The sequence below is a fragment of the Vipera ursinii genome, assembly GCF_947247035.1.
Source record: "Vipera ursinii genome assembly, chromosome: 2".
Classification (NCBI taxonomy): Eukaryota; Metazoa; Chordata; class Lepidosauria; order Squamata; family Viperidae; genus Vipera; species Vipera ursinii.
Window position 1 is genome coordinate 160,792,508 of NC_139513.1, and position 17,403 is coordinate 160,809,910.

Here is a 17,403-nt window from a genome sequence, read left to right on the forward strand (position 1 = left end):
AGGGCTGGGGACCAGACTGGGAAGTCAGGAAAAAAAATCATGGAAGTGGCAAAGAATGTCCCGATTTCTGCCAAAAACAGCTACATTGACAGGTCAATGAAGAGTGGAATTGATTTTAATTAACAGCGATGCTATCTATGTCCAGCAATCAAAAACCTAGGATCTCTGTGAAAAGAGCCATAGAGTGGCAATACTAAATCATACAGGTTGTCTCAAGTCCCACTGAATTTAGAATCGTTTGCTGTAAAAGTGCTATTGAAAGATTCTGACATATTTTGCACACTTTCTCAGAAAAGATTTAAGTTGCCATTTTCATAAACCTGGCTTCCCACCTGTCTTTTTCACAAACTCAGGGAAAGCGATGTTGGGTCCTCACCTTGCCAGGAAGAAGTCAGGCTGCTATAAAGGGTAGAGATGCAAAGGGATTGGTTTTTAAAAATGAGTTCCTTCGGTTGCAAGGAGAAGAGGAGCTAACGTGTCAGCAATTTATTCCCACTAATTGTGCCTAAAACCACAAGCACATGGGGCTCAGGGTGAGGCTTCTCCCTCCGCTCTTCTCCTCCCCCCCACACACACAAATGTTTTAAGTTTTGTGTTAGGAAGAAATCCAACTGGTGAAGCATTGTAAAACAAAGCAATTGAAATAAAATTCTGCATATTGTTTGTGGTGTGTGTGTGTGTGTGAGGCGTTAACCTTTACTTACTTATGAATAAAAGCCCACCGCCCTGCAGGCTGTGTTCTCGACCTGTCTTTGCAACGGGGGTGAAAAAGTCGCAATATAGAATCATTTAGCTACGATCAACGGGATCGTAGTTAACCAGTCCCGAAAAGCTTGAGTAAGAGGGGTTGTTTTCTCCGTTTCAAAAAGCACGTTGGGGGGGGGGGCGGCGCAACAACAACAGCATCGCAATCCCTTCCCACCACCACAAGCCACAGCTCCGGGAGGGCACGGTTTTTTGGAATCCAGGCTCTCTCGGCTTTCCTATCCGGCCTTCTTTCCGCTACCCTTTGCCTTGCTTGCAACGGATCACCCCGAAGTCTGACCTGGGTTCATAAAAGTCCGAGTAGGGTACTATATATTCCGGGAACGACGTCGCAGACGATAAGAAGGCAGTTCTTCGTGCGGTTCAGCCTCCACCGTAAAACCTCAGCTATTGAACTCCATGGGAGCGGATGGCCTCAGCTAGACTTGGTCGGATCGCTCCCTTTCCCTAGGACCGGGGTAGGCAACCTCGGCTCTTTTATGACTCATGGACTTCAACTCCCAGAATTCCTGAGCCAGCTACGCTGGCTCAGGAATTCTGGGAGTTGAAGTCCACGAGTCATAAAAGAGCCGAGGCTGCCTACCCCTGCCCTAGGAGTAAAGGGAAGAAGCGGTGGAGAAAACGCCGGTCGGCTTTTGGCAGCCGGCAGCCACACCCTGCCGGCTGGCGGCTGTCCAACCGGGCTGGCTACACCTGGCGCGGAAGGAGGCCGGCGAGCCGTGGGCTGGGCCGCGGCATTTAAAGAGGCGCTGGGCTGCAGCGCGCCGTTTCCGAGCGCTCAGGCCGTCGGGTGCACGATGCTCCTCGCTCGCTGCCTGGGGACGGCGCTGCTGCTGCTGCTTTGGCTGGCCCCGACGACGGCATGCGCCGCTTCTGCCGCCGCCTCGGAGCCCGACGGCGACGTCGGGGCCGCTTGCCCTTCTTCTCCGGCCGGCTGCGAGTCCCCCGAGAGCGAGCGTAAAGCTACTTGCGACGACGAGAAAGCCTGCCGTGTCCGGGAGGAAGGCGAGTCCTGCGGCGTCTATACGCCCAGCTGCGCCGGCGGGCTGCGCTGCGTCCCCCGGCCGGGCGAGCGCACTCCTTTGCAAGCCCTGCTGCGCGGGAAGGGCGTCTGTTTGGCCCCGCAACCCAAGAAAGGAAGCGGCAAGAATCAAACCGAGACGGAGCCCGTTGTAGGTAAGCGGCCCGCCCCTTAGGCCCGAGGGCTTGCAAACCCGCGCTGGGCCGGTTTTGGTAACCTCCGGAGTGGAGTGGAGTAAGTGTGTGAGGAGGGGAAACCAACAACCCTGACGCGCTGCGGTGAGATTTACGAGCGGAATGATTTAATCAAGAGTGGGGAGAAACGCTGGAAAAATAATAAGTTTTTGTGCTTAACCGAAGCAAAGGACCTAAGGCCAATTGCAAGAGCTTTTATTATTATTATTATTATTATTATTATTATTATTATTATTATTATTATTATTATTATTATTATTATTATTATTATTATTTTATTATTTTATTATTTTATTATTTTATTATTTTATTATTTTATTATTTTATTTTATTATTATTATTATTATTATTATTATTATTATTATTATTATTATTATTATTATTATTATTATTATTAATATTACTATTCTACGACCCGGCGAGGGTTGTTTGGGTTATAAATCGCTCGGGAAGAAACGGACGCTCTTACTCGAAAGTAAGCCCCCCCCCGGGAACGCAGCTGGATTGGGGGGTTTTCTGCTGAATAGGGAATCTGGGTTTTGCACGGCAGAGGTAAAATATGGTAAGGTGTTGCTTTTGTATTCCGACTCTCCTTGTGCGCCCACTCCAAATCCTGCTCCCTCCCCCCCCTGTTTTACTTCTCCGTGTGGTTTACTATACCTATAAAAGAAACGTGAACCGCAACGGTTCTACGGTAAACGGCCTGCAGAATTGCTGCCTGTGTTTTGTTTGTTTTTAACGTATAATTGTGCGACTGAACTATTAAAAGTTCTCGGTTTGACCTCATCTTCCCAGTCTTCTTGGATTTAGAAAGGAACTGGCGTTCCTTCAGACTAGACTGGGCACAGAAGCTCATGTTTCTTGAGGACTAGAAACTTCTCAGGTACGGGTTAAAAGAGGTTCCGCTCTGAACAAGGTGAAATTGAATTTTGAAATTGAGTGAAATGACTGTTGGGGCTCCCTCCCTTGCCCATGACAGAACTCTCCTGGATGTAGAAGATTAAAGGCAATGTGTTCTTTATACAGACGGAAAGGAATATTTTAGTTGTGGGGGGGATGATTATTATTTAGTTTCAGAATAACAAAAGTTGAAAGGGATTTTGGAGGTCTTCTAGTCCAGCCCTCTGCCCAAGCAGGAGATCCAACACCATTCCGGACAAATAGATGTTCCATCTCGTCTTAAGAAGAGATTGAGATTTATTTATTTCAGATATTTAAATAAGAGATTTGTTTATTTAAATTTAGCTCCAGTATTGAGCAACTGCAGATCCTTGGAGCTATTTGTCTTAACTTTTTTGCTTGAAACAAGTACTACCTGATTCAGTGCCAAGCCTGGATGGGGGTGTGATAGGGATAATTATTTCCTTTTTGCTAGCACATCATCCTCTCCTGTGGGAGAACCTGCCCTATAAGGGCAGCCTTCTTCAACCTGGTGCCCCTGGGCTGCACCCAGCAGATATTCCCAGCCCCCTGACAGCTGTGGCAAAGACAGCTTTAAGCAGATCCCAGCCATTAAATTCATGGGAGGATCCCTGAACGGTTTTGTGTGTGTGTGTGTGGTTTTGCACTTCTGAAATGCAAGTATCCACTAGCTTGTGGTGGACAGAAGCATACTCTGGGAAAGGGAGGGATCCGATTTGATCTCGGTTAATACAAGTAAAGTCTGGATCTGCCATTACTTGTCTTGTCCCTCTTTTATTGGCTTTGGCTTATGCCTAGAAATTATAGAACCTGTGACTCTGCACTGTGCACCCTCGGAGACTGATATTGGTTGTGACTTCTATTGCATGGGAGGAGGTGTATCCTGAAAACAGGCAACCTGTGGAGTAAACGAACTTTCTTTCCTTATCAGTAAGCTGAAAATGAGCTGTGCCACCAAGGGATGGCTGGCTGGCATAATGGCTGCTGCTGGGCTATGCCCCATAGATTCATACTTTCAGCAGGAAAATAGGGCTAATAAAAGTTATGTGAAAAATCATTTTTTTTAAAAATGAAAATATCGATAGAGGAGCAGTGGGCAAAAGAACTTAAAATCCCTGGATGGACTGGTATTTCTGTTTTGGAAGAGAAAAATGCAGAAAAACAGCCAATGCTCAGGCACTTGTACCTACTACAGCCACTAAAACACCTTAAATGGCAAAGACGCTCCTAAATAAAAAGTTTTCCTTCTCTAAAAAAAACGGTAGAAGAAAGGTTGGCAACTGCTGGTGTTTGTTCTAAACTAACTCCCTCAATCTAAAATCTTTGGTCTGTGCTCTAAAGTTCAGATCTCATCTTAGTCTATCTAGTCAGGAGTAGTGTGTGGGTGGTGAAGCACAATTGAGGGACTCTGGGTTGAAAAAGCCAAGTTGCAATGATTTTTAATGGTCCTATAGGGTAAACTCCTAAGTTTCTTGCATTCTTTATGGAGTATTTTATGCTGTTTGGGGCTACCATTCCTGTCAATCAGTGCCCTTAACTGTGTGGTCCGAGGCTGTTGGTTTGTGGTTCCACTCCCTCACCCCACAAGGCAGAGGCTCCATGTTAAGCTTGCAGAGCAGATCTGGCCGGTTGCTGAGTTCCATCCCTCATAGGCAGGGGTCTTCAAACTTGGCCCTTTTATGACTTGTGGACTTTAACTCCCAGAATTCCTCAGTCAGGCATGCTGGCTGAGGAATTCTGGGAGTTGAAGTCCACAAGTCACAAAAGGGCCAGGTTTGAAGACCCCTGCTCATAGGGATCCCTTCTTCTCCATCTTTCCTGAGAAAAGGTGTGTGTTTCAAAGCGTGAATTTAGCTGTCAGCCCATCAGAAGCTTGCCCCATCCTTCCCTTGCTCTCTTCCTTGATTCAGTGACCCCAGCCTTCCACATAAAAGGAGCTTTGAAAGTGGTCAGCTGGGAATTGGTCTGACCCCCATGTTGTAAGGAGGCCTTTGATCAGATTTTCTGTCAGCTGGCCCAATTCACACATTTGGCCGTATCCTCCTTATATGCACGGCCTCGGTTATCTTTCTTTTCCCTTGGTTCAGGTGGCTTATTTTAAAAAAGATTCCCTCGCCCCCTACTTCAGAACTTCAAGCAATGATTTTTTTTGTTCTTGGTTGAAGCTGCTAGGATCGGAGCTGTGAGCAAACTCTGCATCTGGGAAAAACTAGTGCTGCTTTTCTTAAGCTGTGGAACAAACTGTCTCTCTTGTTTGTTAGGATTTATGAGTTATTCAGAGCCACCATATCAAAACAGAGTCCAAGGCAGTTTCCCTAGCAAAAGTATAACAACCTAAGCATCTTTTTTTTTAAGAAAAAAGCCCTTAATTTATTCCCAGGCAATTCTTTCACTTCTCCAGCTATGGAATCATCCCAAGAAGACCTTCTCCTTCATGCCCATCACTCTAATCTTAAAAATGATGCCCCAGAGAACATCATCACCAGTCTGAAAGTTCAGCAGGGACTTAGTGGTAAACCTAGTCCAGAAAATAGATTGATCCCAGATGATTCAGAACTGTAATGGTTACAGTATTACCGTATTACCTTTAATGCAACCATCATAAACATTGCCAAGCATCTGAATCACAATCATGTTACTACATGGATGCTGCAGTAGCCATACGTGAGAGGACTGGTCCTCATTTTTTTCAGCGTGGTTGTGACTTTGAACGGTTGCTAAATGAATGATTGTATGTTGAAGACTACCTGCATTGTCCAACTGTTTTGTTCCTGCCATCAACCTGACAGGTGCACCTTTGTACATGGCTGTGTTGATTGACGCCATTAAAAAAAAAATCATTATTTCTAGAACCAGCATTCTTTCATCCTCTTGTCTCCTTATGTGTCTGTCTCTTAAAATTCCAAAATGGCACCTTGGAAATCAGGAAGAATTCTCCTTCCACAGTCTCTTAATGCCAGTGAGGTGCTTGTATGCCAACCTTAATAGTTCCGAGCAAAAATGCTTTAGTGACAAAAGAGTAGCTTCAGAGGTTAGAAAAATTAGCTGAGATGGGGAAAGAATTCAGTTTTCTTTTTGCTGTCTTTGACAACTGGCTGCTGAAATTCTAATTTTGTTTGAGATAAATTCATGGATGAAAAGTCAGGAATAGTGGATGTGTAGTCAACAAATGCAGGAGCTGGCTGCTGTATGCCAGGCATGGCAACAACGTTGTGCTAGTATCCTGTAAGATTGGATGAATCCTCGTAGACGTTTGCCTTGTCTCTAAGAAAGGATAATAAATAATAAAAAATAAAAATAAAAAAAATAATAAAGCCAGAGCCTTGGAATGAAATGTTATGGCACGAACACACTGTGGATTCCCCAGTCTTCTAGATTGAGTAAATGCTACCAATTCTGGAGAAAAGAATTCACGTGAAAACATGGGAAAGTATTCACAGATTCCACTGCAATGCTATTATGGGGTGTTTTAGTTCTGTTAGTATCTTCTATCAGTTCTTTGGCTGGCTGCTTGATTGCATTTGTGCAGATTGTTTTCTATAATTCACCTTTTCTATCATCCAAATGTTTGCACATTAACAGAGGAGTGTTTTGACTGTAACTGGCATCTTTAAAAGAAAGAGACTTACTTCTTCTAAACGTTTTGTTCTCACTTGCTGTTTTCCTTCCTCCTTCGAATTAGCAAACTCTTAAAATGGATTGCTCTGACCTGATATTTTCTGGGTAGGTTAGGGCCAGAAAACCCAGCCAGGGATCATTGCAGCGAGTTTTAATTTTTCAATTCTAGAAAGCCCAGGTTGGGAAAGGGCTGCCTTCAGCCTCTTAATTTCGGAGGTATAAAGAAAGCCGGTAGTGCTAATAGTGCAAATGATGCACACCTAAATGATATATTTTTATCCTCAATTTAGGATATTTTTAGGATTTTGCAGGTGGGGGAAGGGATTGTACTTCCACCTGAGTATTATTTCGAGTAAATATACAAACAGTATGCTTCAAAGCAGGGGTCCCCAACCCCCGGGCCGTGGACCGGTACAGGGCCGTGGTATGCCAGCAACCGAGCCGCACAAATAAGCAAAGCTCCATCTGTGGGATGCAGGCAGCGCACAAAACCACACACTTTCCGGTCCGTAGAAAAACCTCTCTCCACGGAACTGGTCCCTGGTGCCCAAAAGGTTGGGGAACTGTGCTTTAAAGGGGCAGAATCTATTTTATGGAATATTTTTTTGTAAATCCATCAGAATGCTACCTAATCTCACATCTTTAAAATTAAGCTTCTAGGCCTGTGATGGTGAACCTACGGCACGCGTGCCACAGGTGGCACGCAGAGCCCTCTCTGTGGGCACGCGCACCGTCGCCCCAGTCCTAGGCCTTCAGCTGGGTTTTATAAAACTTTTTCGCTTTAGGCCTCCGCTGCCTTGTGCAAAAAAAAGGTTCAATCAATCAATCAATCAATTTCAACTTCTTGTGGGGGAAAAAAATATCTCACAAAGTTGGAATTGATTGATTTAACTTTTTAGTCTCACCCAATCTGGGGTTACCACCGCAGCCACACCCACCCAATGGGCCACACTCAGCCAATTGGCCACGCCTACCCGGCACTCAACAATACATAAGTGGGTTTTGGGTTGCAGTTTGGGCACTCAGCCTCTAAAAGGTTCGCCTTCACTGTTCTAGGCTTTTGTTAGTACGGGAAAAGTCTTTAAAAGCTGTTTTGTATGTGAAGTGCTCAGAAAGTTTATTGATTGGTTATCTCAGTGGGATCATACAGCATTAGTCTATTCTCCCCCTTTCCCCCCCCAAAAAAGCAATGGCAGTTAGAAAAGTCCTAGCATTTACTCCCAGCTGAAGTCCACAAGTCTTAAAGTTGTCAAGGTTGCAGACCCCTGCCTTAGACCAAGCGGATGAAGTAATTTCTAGTGTTCCTAATTACGGTAATCTGTCAGATTTTTTTATTTTTAGCATCTGAGTTGCTCTACTTTAATTGTTGTAGCATGTTACTGTATATAATCAACAAAGCATCTTTGTCTTATGGTGATCAATCATTGCCATTTTTTTCTGATACAAGTAGTCCTTAATTTACAACAGTTCATTTATTGACTGTTCTGAGTTACAACGCCACTGAAAAAAACTGACTTATGACCATTTTTCACACAACTGTTGCAGCAGCCCCATGGTCATAGGATCAAAATTCAGCTGCTTGGCAACTGGTTCATATTTATGACGGTTGCTGTGTCCCAGGCTCATATGTTTTCCTTTTGCCACCTTCTGACGAGAAACATCAGTGGAGAAGCCCGATTCATTTAATAACGGTGTGACTAACTGAACAACTGCAGTGATTCACTTCACAATTGTGGTAAGAAAAATCATAAAATGGGGCAAAACTCACTTAAACGTTAGCAACATAAATTTTGGGCTCAATTGTCATAAGTCGAGGACTACCTGTTATGTTCAAATCCTATATTTGGAAGACCATCTAGTACAATCCAGATTAAATTGGAGATGGTAGTACTCTAGAATGGGCTGCTTGATGCAAGATTGATTCTCCCTGGTGAATTATATGTGAAATTATAATAATAATAAAGTTAGAAGGGACCTTGGAGGTCATCTAGTCCAACCCCCTGCTCAGGCAGGAAACCCTATACCATTTCAGACAAATGGCTGGCCAGTCTCTTCTTAAAAACCTCCAGTGTTGGAGCATTCACCACTTCTGCAGGCAGGTTGTTCCACTGGTTAATTGTTCTAACTGTCAGGAAGTTTCTCCTTAGTTCTAGGTTGCTTCTCTCCTTGACTAGTTTCCATCCGTTGCTTCTTGTCCTGCTTTCAGGTGCTTTGGAGAATAGCTTGACTCCCTCTTCTTTGTGGCAGCCCCTGAGATATTGGAACACTGCTATCATGTCACCCCTCACCCTTCTCTTTGTTAAACTACACATACCCAATTCCAGAAGTTCAATACAGTTGATGACAGTACCAGCAAAAGCAGCAATGTTAGCTGGTAGGAGAAAAAAAAATACGTAAAATCTCTAGACTAAGAAAATGCTCAGGCCCAGATATGATTTATAGAACTCCACAAGCTTTTGATTCGAAGAATTAATGAGGAAGTACAAAATAGGAAAAAGAGAGGAGGGGCAGTTGAGAACAAGAGTAACTTGAAAGCTTTCTCTACACCAATTTACACTCTTGAATGGACTGGGAGGAAATCTGCAGAGCGTGTCGGTTAGGTGGACAAATGACAGTTAAGCTAAACCAAGCCTTGTTTGGGTGACAATTGTTCTTGGTTTCAGTCTTGTCTATCTTAAGTCTTAGTCAAATCTGTTTCCATCAAAGACAAGAGACACAAATCCTTTGCTTGGGGAAAATCAACTAGATAATACTTGTCATGAGTGAATCTTTAAATAAACAGATAATGTACTTGTTATTCAGTGCAGGGGTTTCTAGGCTACCTTCAGAATCAGCAAGTAGGAAACCTAGGGTGGCAGTCAGACAATGTGTATCCAGTAGGTGTGCAGGATTACATCTTCATGCACTAGACCAGGGGTAGGCAACCTCGGCTCTTTTATGACTCATGGACTTCAACTCCCAGAATTCCTGAGTCAGCTGACTCAGGAATTCTGGGAGTTGAAGTCCATGAGTCATAAAAGAGCCGAGGTTGCCTACCCCTGGTCTAGTCGGTCTCTTTTTAACCTAACCTACCTCACAGGGTAGCTGTTGTGGGGAGAAATAAGAGGAGGGGGTACCTAGACTCTCTGTTTCAAAAAGGAAGGCTATCAGTATAATAACTAGATGTTACAGGATAGCTCATGGGACACAGTAAAAGCCAAAGGGTTAGTTAATTCCTTTTATTCTTTCCTCACTTAACAGCTGGGGGGAAAAGTTATATTAACATGCGGTACAATAAAAAGAAGAGTCCGGAAGCCTACCCCTGCACTAGACATTTGTGTACAAGAACTTAAAATAAAGCTAACAATGTTAAAAATGGCTCCATTGGCCAGCACACACAAAAAAATCCCCAAATGGGGAATATCTGTTGTGGTAAAAAAAACTTTTGATACTACCACCTGAGGTCTCTTTAACCTGTCAATAAGTTAGGTAATTTAGAAAGCAGGAGAAGAACATAACTTTGAATATAACGTATCTACTACATTTGAGTTGGGGACCAGTTCTATGCACCACCTGGAGAGAGTGGCTATCGGAGTCTCTAACCAAAGCTGGCCTTTGAACTATTCGAAGTTCAGTAATCTAGAAATTCCTAGGCTGACTTTGGTGCCTGGTGCTAGGCTGATGGTGGCATTCATTAGTCGAGAGAACCTGAATTATGGAGGGAGGCCATAGTTTGATTAATTGTAGACGGAAGAACAAGTAATTTTCACAAAGGTGATGGCTCCTGTAAAAAGCAGGAGCCAGAAAAAGAGAGATTGAATTTGAAAATGAGCCAGATTTGCTGGGGACTGCAGAGAAATACAGGTAGTCTTCACAACAGTTCATTTAGTGACCATTCAAAGTTACAGAGGCCCTGAAAAAAGTGACTTATGACCATTTTTCACACTTATAACCATTGCAGCATCCCCCATGGTCACGTAGTCAAAATTCAGATGCTTGGAAACTGACTCACAATTATGACAGCTGTTGTGTTCTGGGATCATACCGGTATTTTGCAACCTTCTGAGAAGCAAAGTCAATGGGGAAGCCAAATTCATTTAACAATCTTGTTACTAAACAACTGCAGTGATGTACTTAACTGTGGCAAGAAAAGTTGTAAAATGAGGCAAAACTCACAAATGTTTCATTTAGCAACATCGGTTTTGGGTTCAGTTGTGGTCGTCAGTTGAGGACTACCTGTAGTCTCTAGGAAAAATAACACACTACAGGTAGTCCTTGACCTATGATGGAAATTCCGATTTCAATTGTGGTCATAAGTCAGTGTAAAGCAGTTCGTCATGTGACTGGGTCCAATTTTTACCATGGCCGTTAAATAGATCACATGGTCAATAAGTGAATCCAGCCTTCCCAATTGACTTTGTTTGTCAGAAGCTGGCTGGGAAGGTCACAAATCGTGATCCCTTAGCCACAACTGTTGCTGCAGCCATCATAAATGTGAACCAGTTACCAAATTGACCGCATTGTGAGTGTGTGTGTGTGTTGTGACTTCAAGGACAGTTTGTGAGTCAGTTTTTCAAAAGCCGTCATATCTTCAGAGGTTCATAACTTAAGGTTCATAAGTTAAGGACTATCTGTAGGTGAGGCAGTGGAGCAGCGGCTTGGAATGCTGCTGGCTCCTCCATTTTAAGCTCTTGGTCATGTGATCCAGAGTGGAATGTATGTAGCTTGTTCAGCAACAACAGATTCAGGTGCTTGGCAGAATGCCCACATTTACAACCTCAGAATGCATTTCCTCTCCCCCCTCCAGCCACCTAGCTCCACCCTGCTCTGTCTCTTTGGCCACCCTGCATCCTTGCTACCTCCTTTATGAACCTTCGCCATCTTCCTCCTCCTCCTGCTGATAAGGCGCACCCAACTGCTGGTCAGTGTGCAGCCTTATGAAAGTCATACAAGTCCCTCAGCTGCTTTGCAAAGGGCCGGGCATATCACATCAGCAGCAGGAGGAAGAAGACAGCAAGAATCAGCTAAGGGCAGCGAAGTGCAGAGCAACTAAAAGGGCAAAAATAAAGATAGATGTAGGAGGGTAGGGGAGTTCAAGCTAAGGTGAGTGCGGTAGGGCAGAAGAGGTGATGGCGCAGGCCTGGTCTAATGGCTACATCCAGGACTGCCGGCACTGCCATTGCTAAGTGGTGCGATCACGTGGTGTTTCATCTGACGACTGCAGCAGTTACAATTCTGGTCCCCAGTGAGGACTTCCTACATGTGGAGAAGAGTCAGTGTGATCTAGTGGTTAAGACATCAGGCTAGAAATCATGAGTTCTAGTTCGCCTTAGCCATGAAGGATGACCTTGAACCAGTCATTTTCTCTCCGCCCTTGAAAAGATGCAACAGCAAGCCATTTCTGAAAAACGTTGTTAAGAAAAGTGCAGGGACTTCTCAGGCAGTCTGCAAGAATCAGACATGATTAACCGATTAAATGGGGGGGGAAACCCCTGTATGTACACACTGATTAGATTCCCCCCTTTCTTAGAGGTACATAAATACCCAGGAGCAAGATATATGCACACACCCCGATTTAGATCTTCACTGTCTCATTATCTCTCTCACACACACACCTATCCTCATTAGACCCTATGGAGAAAGTAGTGCCTACCATAGATGTAATATACTGCAGCTACATCCTGTGGCTACTGCTAGTAACAACATTAAAATTAATTTTTATCTTATTTTTTCTAACCTGATGGAATGATGGAGAGAAATAGTATAAAGGGAGTTGGAATGCCGTCTATTCATCAGCAATATCTATTTACTTATTGACTTTCACCAACTCCACTTAATTCTGTGGACTGAGGATGGTTTACAAAGAATAGATAATTCATAAAATTATCCAGAGGTTTGAATGGAGTTGGTGACATGCAAATTCAATTAAAATACAAAAGCATACATTAACTAACTGGGCGGTCCCCAAAGTATTAGAGGCCAATATCTTTTATGAACTTCTCCTTAAAGTTGGTGCAAAGTTGTTTTTTGTACCAGTTGTGATAAAATCCTGAAGTGCTGTAGTGAAGAGGCCTGAAGTTGAATGTTTTTGCCCTTGACATATTTTTTAAAGAAATGAATTCTGTTTCTGTTCCTCTAGGTGATGGCAGAAGAGAAAATTATCAGACAGATCATCCAACGCCAGAACCTCTCCTCCTTCAGATCCAAGACCCTTTGCCAGATGTCATGGTGGACAAATCCCAGCTACAACAAGACCCCCTAAATAATGGTATTAAACAGGAATTTGATATGGTGAGTGAAATGAGAGGCCTGACCTTGGTGGGCACTAAGTCCTAGAAGAGAATAAAAGGGGCTAGCCTTTTCCTTCCTCTCATGCCTTGCTGGAATTCATGCATCTTGCTCTCTATGGTCTTTGCTTCATAGCAATGCTGAGACTTACGAAACTAACAGATCCGCACCTCATTGCTTTTGGGGGATCTGCATCTCCGTTTCCCTCTCCCAACCTGCGCATTCAGCAAAGCGTAGTTTTGCAAAGCATGTGAGATTGCCAAGAGATGTTTCTGCTTTTTAAAGATCCCCAAATACATATAGTGAGTTTAAAAGGCAGCATGTTAGGGAGAAAGAATCACTAACCCAACATGATTGCTTTTGTTGCATAGAGCAACGATCCCCAGCCTTTCCGGTTTGGCAGACCGGCAGGGGAGAGTGAAGGGGATGGTTCCATGCAAGCAGCAGGTGTGTGTGCCCACAGCTCATGCAAACGGAGATTCGTGTGTGAGCTTGCATGCCCACCACTTGCGCAAATGGAGCTGTGCATGTGTGCCCATTTGCCCGCTGCTTGCGTGGCCCACTTCCGAACGGGGTGGCTGCCCAGTAGTAGGCCATGGCCGGGGGTTGGGGACCCCTGGCATAGAGTGCTGCTTAACATTACCTAGAGCCCAATGCCTATATTAAAGGCCTGTCCTTCTCCATGCAGTGCAGTGTTTTTTTGTCCTTTCAATCACTAATTTGCTCTTCTTTTTCACAGGGTCCCTGTCGCATGCATTTGGCAGCCATCTTGCAGGAGCTGAAGGCTCCCCTCTACATGAACGGTGAAGATATCTTCATTCCCAACTGTGACACCAAAGGCTTTTACAGGCGAAAGCAGGTACCTATTTTAAACATTATTTAAAGCAAAGGAAGCTGCTTGGAATCTTTGAGGGAAAACATACCCGTGCAGGCAAAACTCAGGTTTAGGCTGGAATGTCAAAGAAATTAGTCCAGTGAGTGAGTTTCCCACAGTGAGAGAAAGGGTGAGTGAAAAATTTTAAAAGTGGCCAAAGCCCAATGAGCTTGCCGATGCTCTCCACTTTTCACTAGAGTAGTAACAGAGAATTGATTTACCAGTCTTGTTCCTTATGGCTTTAAGTCTGCCAGAGAAAGCCCCAGTTCCTAGGTTCGTCCATTCTGCAAACCCACCCTTGTGTCATTTATGGGAAAATTCAGCTCTCTCCTCTTACTTTATAAAAGTCCAACACTATTTATGCTTATACAGAAGTAAATCCACTGGAGTTCTGTGACACTGATTCAATTGGAATAACTCAGTATGATTGTCTCCTTGCTGGATGGCAAAGCTCAGCAAGACCTACCAAATTCCAATTCTTCCAAACTTGGTTTCATTAGGACTGTCTAGATACAAACATCTTGCTAAATCTCCATCCCGATCCAACCATCTCCTTAAAGTATTAGTAAAAGCATCAGCAGTAGCCGGTGGGCTGTGCAGGATGGGACTTAAAGAGCAGCAAGGGTATTCTCATTGAACTGTCATGGCTTAGTAGTGTTTCTCAATCTCATCAAGTTGAGCTCCCAGCATAATGGCTGGGGAATTCTGAGAGACAAAATCCGTATCTTTTAAACTTGCTGAGGTTGAGAAGCACAGATTTAGAGGGATGTGTGAATATGCTATGGATCAATCCCGTGCTCTTCAATAATAATTGAAGAACCCCTTGGCTATCTTTCGTCATCGTTTCAACTTTCTTTGAAAGAGATCAAGATGAGAGAAATAGCTTCCCTTTTTAATGTAGGCTAGCTAGCCATTGCATTTTTTTTGTCCTGCAGAAAGAGGCTTGTTTCAGTGGCAGCGATACTGAGCCTCAAATTATTTATTATGATCTGTTCTTTTCACCCAACCGCTTCAAATGAGCTATCTTATTATTTTTTTTCCATGCATAAAAGCATCATGTAAAGAAATCCAGTCTTCTGCGGTGGGTGTTGTTTCTCTACTCTGCTAAATTTTCAAGGAAAGTGAATTTGCTGTTGAAAAGGGTCTTGTCTTCTCCATAGTGCCGGACCTCCAAAGGGCAGAAGAGAGGCCGATGCTGGTGTGTGGATAAGAGAGGCCATCGGTTGGAGGGGCTGGAAGAGAGCCCCCTCTGCCTGCTTGCTAACGATGACTGAGGATGCAGAAAGAGCCGAAGGCCATCACGGCCCAGCAGCAGAATTCTTGACTGAGGGGACTCATCTTATTAGGACAGTCATGGGAAAATTTTTGCTTGTAATTTATTGCACAGTTGTTGCCTTATTGGGATCCTGCCTTCCCTGGGATAACTTTGGAGCTCTTACAGCGTCTGATAATACTACTGGCCTGGCTGCTCAGAGAAATAGCAGACTGGGGTCTTCTAACTGCATGACCGAAGAGGGGTGTTGAATAAGCTACCAGTAGTTGCATTGCAGCAATAATGCTGGCACTTGAATCAATTCTCTTATACCAGTAAAGATGCTTATACCAGTAAAGGAACAATAGCCAGTTCCTGGAGGTGCAGTATGTATACCTGGGCTACCTTTTATAAAATGTGTAAGGGAGAATGAGGAATTTATCTTATACATGCTACCACAGTCGATGTGTTTTGTGGAAAGGGTTTTAACAGCACAATTGTAGTACTCATTAAGGGCAACGTAGAAGGAAGTAAAATTAAATGTGGCCAAGTTTTTCATGGTCAACATCTACAATTTAAGCAAGAAAGTGAAAGTGGTGCAGATACTGGAAATGAGATGTATGGAAGTTTTAGCTGTAGCTTTAATGTTTTTCACATTCTCCCTTCTGTTCTGTTTTATGGCTCTCCCCTGCATATTCTGTCAAGTGTTATCTGGATGACAGGAAAACCTGAAGCTGCCTTCCATGCAGAAAAGCAGTGGATGATGGATTGTCCCTATTTGCCATAACGTGCTTTAATTTAATGTGTTTAAACAGATAGGTCTCTATTTCTATATGTTTTACTATACATTTGGTCTCAATAAATCTGACGATTATGCCATTTTTAATGATTTGCTGATACTTTAAATACCTAATGCAAGGAAGCTAACATTATTTCTTTTGGAGAGAGCTTTTTTAAACACCACACTGCTTTCAAAATTTAATTTTCACTGGCAAGTGGAATTAATAGTTCTTTTGTAAAGTAAGATTGCTTACTTACAAAACATGAATTATCTGGTTAATAATTGAGAGGTTTTATTTACTTCTAAGAGGCTAGCAATGTCAAGTGTTTTGCTGGGCAGAGATTTGAAAACAAAGCTAGTGTAGAAAGATGGAATAGAAAAACAAAGGCCCAAATTATGCAGCCAGTAAGAAGGGTAGACTGTCCAAATGGATGCTGTCTTACAGATCAGTACGATGGATATGGCTTCTTGTATGTAAACACAGCATTTGTTGTATCAGTCCCCTGGATGCTGGAAAATAGAGTATTTATCTCACTAGCCATAGTCGGCACAAGCATTTGGATACCTCATTTGTGGGGGGAAAAAAGTCTAGCCCATTTCATAGAATGAACATAAGATTAAAAGCTTTATGGAGAAAATTACTGGACTATTTGGCATAATGTTGGGCAATAAATTAATATGCAATTGTAATGAGTTGCAAAGCTTGCCTAAAGTGGAAAAATGATCTGGCTCACATCTCTGCTTCTGACAGGGTTCATACATGTTAATCTGCAGACCAGATGATTTATAAAATCACAGTGGCTACTGTCACAATTAGCAAACCAAACCACATTATAATGACCATGTAAACACCATTATCTTCAGTTCTCTCCCATCCTTTTTGGATAAGACTTTGCCCTTTCTTTGTTGCAGTTAAAGAAACCATATGCAATATATGACCATTTGATTCTTGTAGTATTACAACTCAGATGTTATAGTCTTCTTCTGGTTAATATAGGAGCATCTGGACAGGCCTACATCCGTGTTGAACTGAACCTATAATTGATCAAATTCAGTGATAAATGACACAGCACAGCAGCCTCTGAGTCACAGGACATTTTACTGAAAGCAAGACTTTTATCCTTTAATATTTTAAATGTGAACTTTATGAATAATAACTGCTCAAGCATGAAAGCTCTGAAATCAGACTGTTGGTGGTTAAAGATAAGGGAACCACCCTTGCCTCTCTTTTCCTTTTATTTCTTACTGCTTTTAAAATAACGACAGTAAAACAGAAAAAAAACCAACAGATAAAAATACATGCATTGTCAAAGAAAAGTTTAAAAGTGAAAAAAATGCAATAAAGGGGAAAAAATGATATATCTTGCCACTCTTAATTAAAAGCATACTGCATAGAAAGATACCTAGTTTGTAACTTTGAAAAGGTAGGATAACACTTTTATGTCAGGGGTGTCAAACTGCCGGCCCGCAGACCGGACGTGTCATGAAACCGCGCCCACCCTATTGCTGGCAATGGGGGGAAAGCTCCAATACGTTGCACGACGTCACGTGATGTCAAGAGTTTGACATGCCTCCTTTATGTAGTCAACCAGTTCCAGCTAACAAAGAATTCTTATTTTAAGTTAAGGAGTCCTTGCTGCCCTCTGAGCTTGCTTGTTTTCTTGCAGACATTTCATTACCCAAGCTAGGTAACTTCATCAGAGATGTTAC

The 17,403-nt window shown here is 43.1% G+C and overlaps 1 protein-coding gene across 1 annotated transcript; it reads left to right on the plus strand.

Moving 5' to 3' along the window:
- The first annotated feature begins 1,387 nt into the window (after positions 1 to 1,387).
- IGFBP6 (insulin like growth factor binding protein 6) lies at positions 1,388 to 17,343 on the plus strand. The gene is made up of 4 exons (XM_083353688.1): positions 1,388 to 1,941; positions 12,638 to 12,789; positions 13,526 to 13,645; positions 14,821 to 17,343. The coding sequence occupies exons 1-4, from the start codon at positions 1,563 to 1,565 to the stop codon at positions 14,932 to 14,934; spliced, it is 765 nt and encodes a 254-aa protein (XP_083209814.1). The 5' UTR covers positions 1,388 to 1,562; the 3' UTR covers positions 14,935 to 17,343.
- Positions 17,344 to 17,403: the final 60 nt, after the last annotated feature.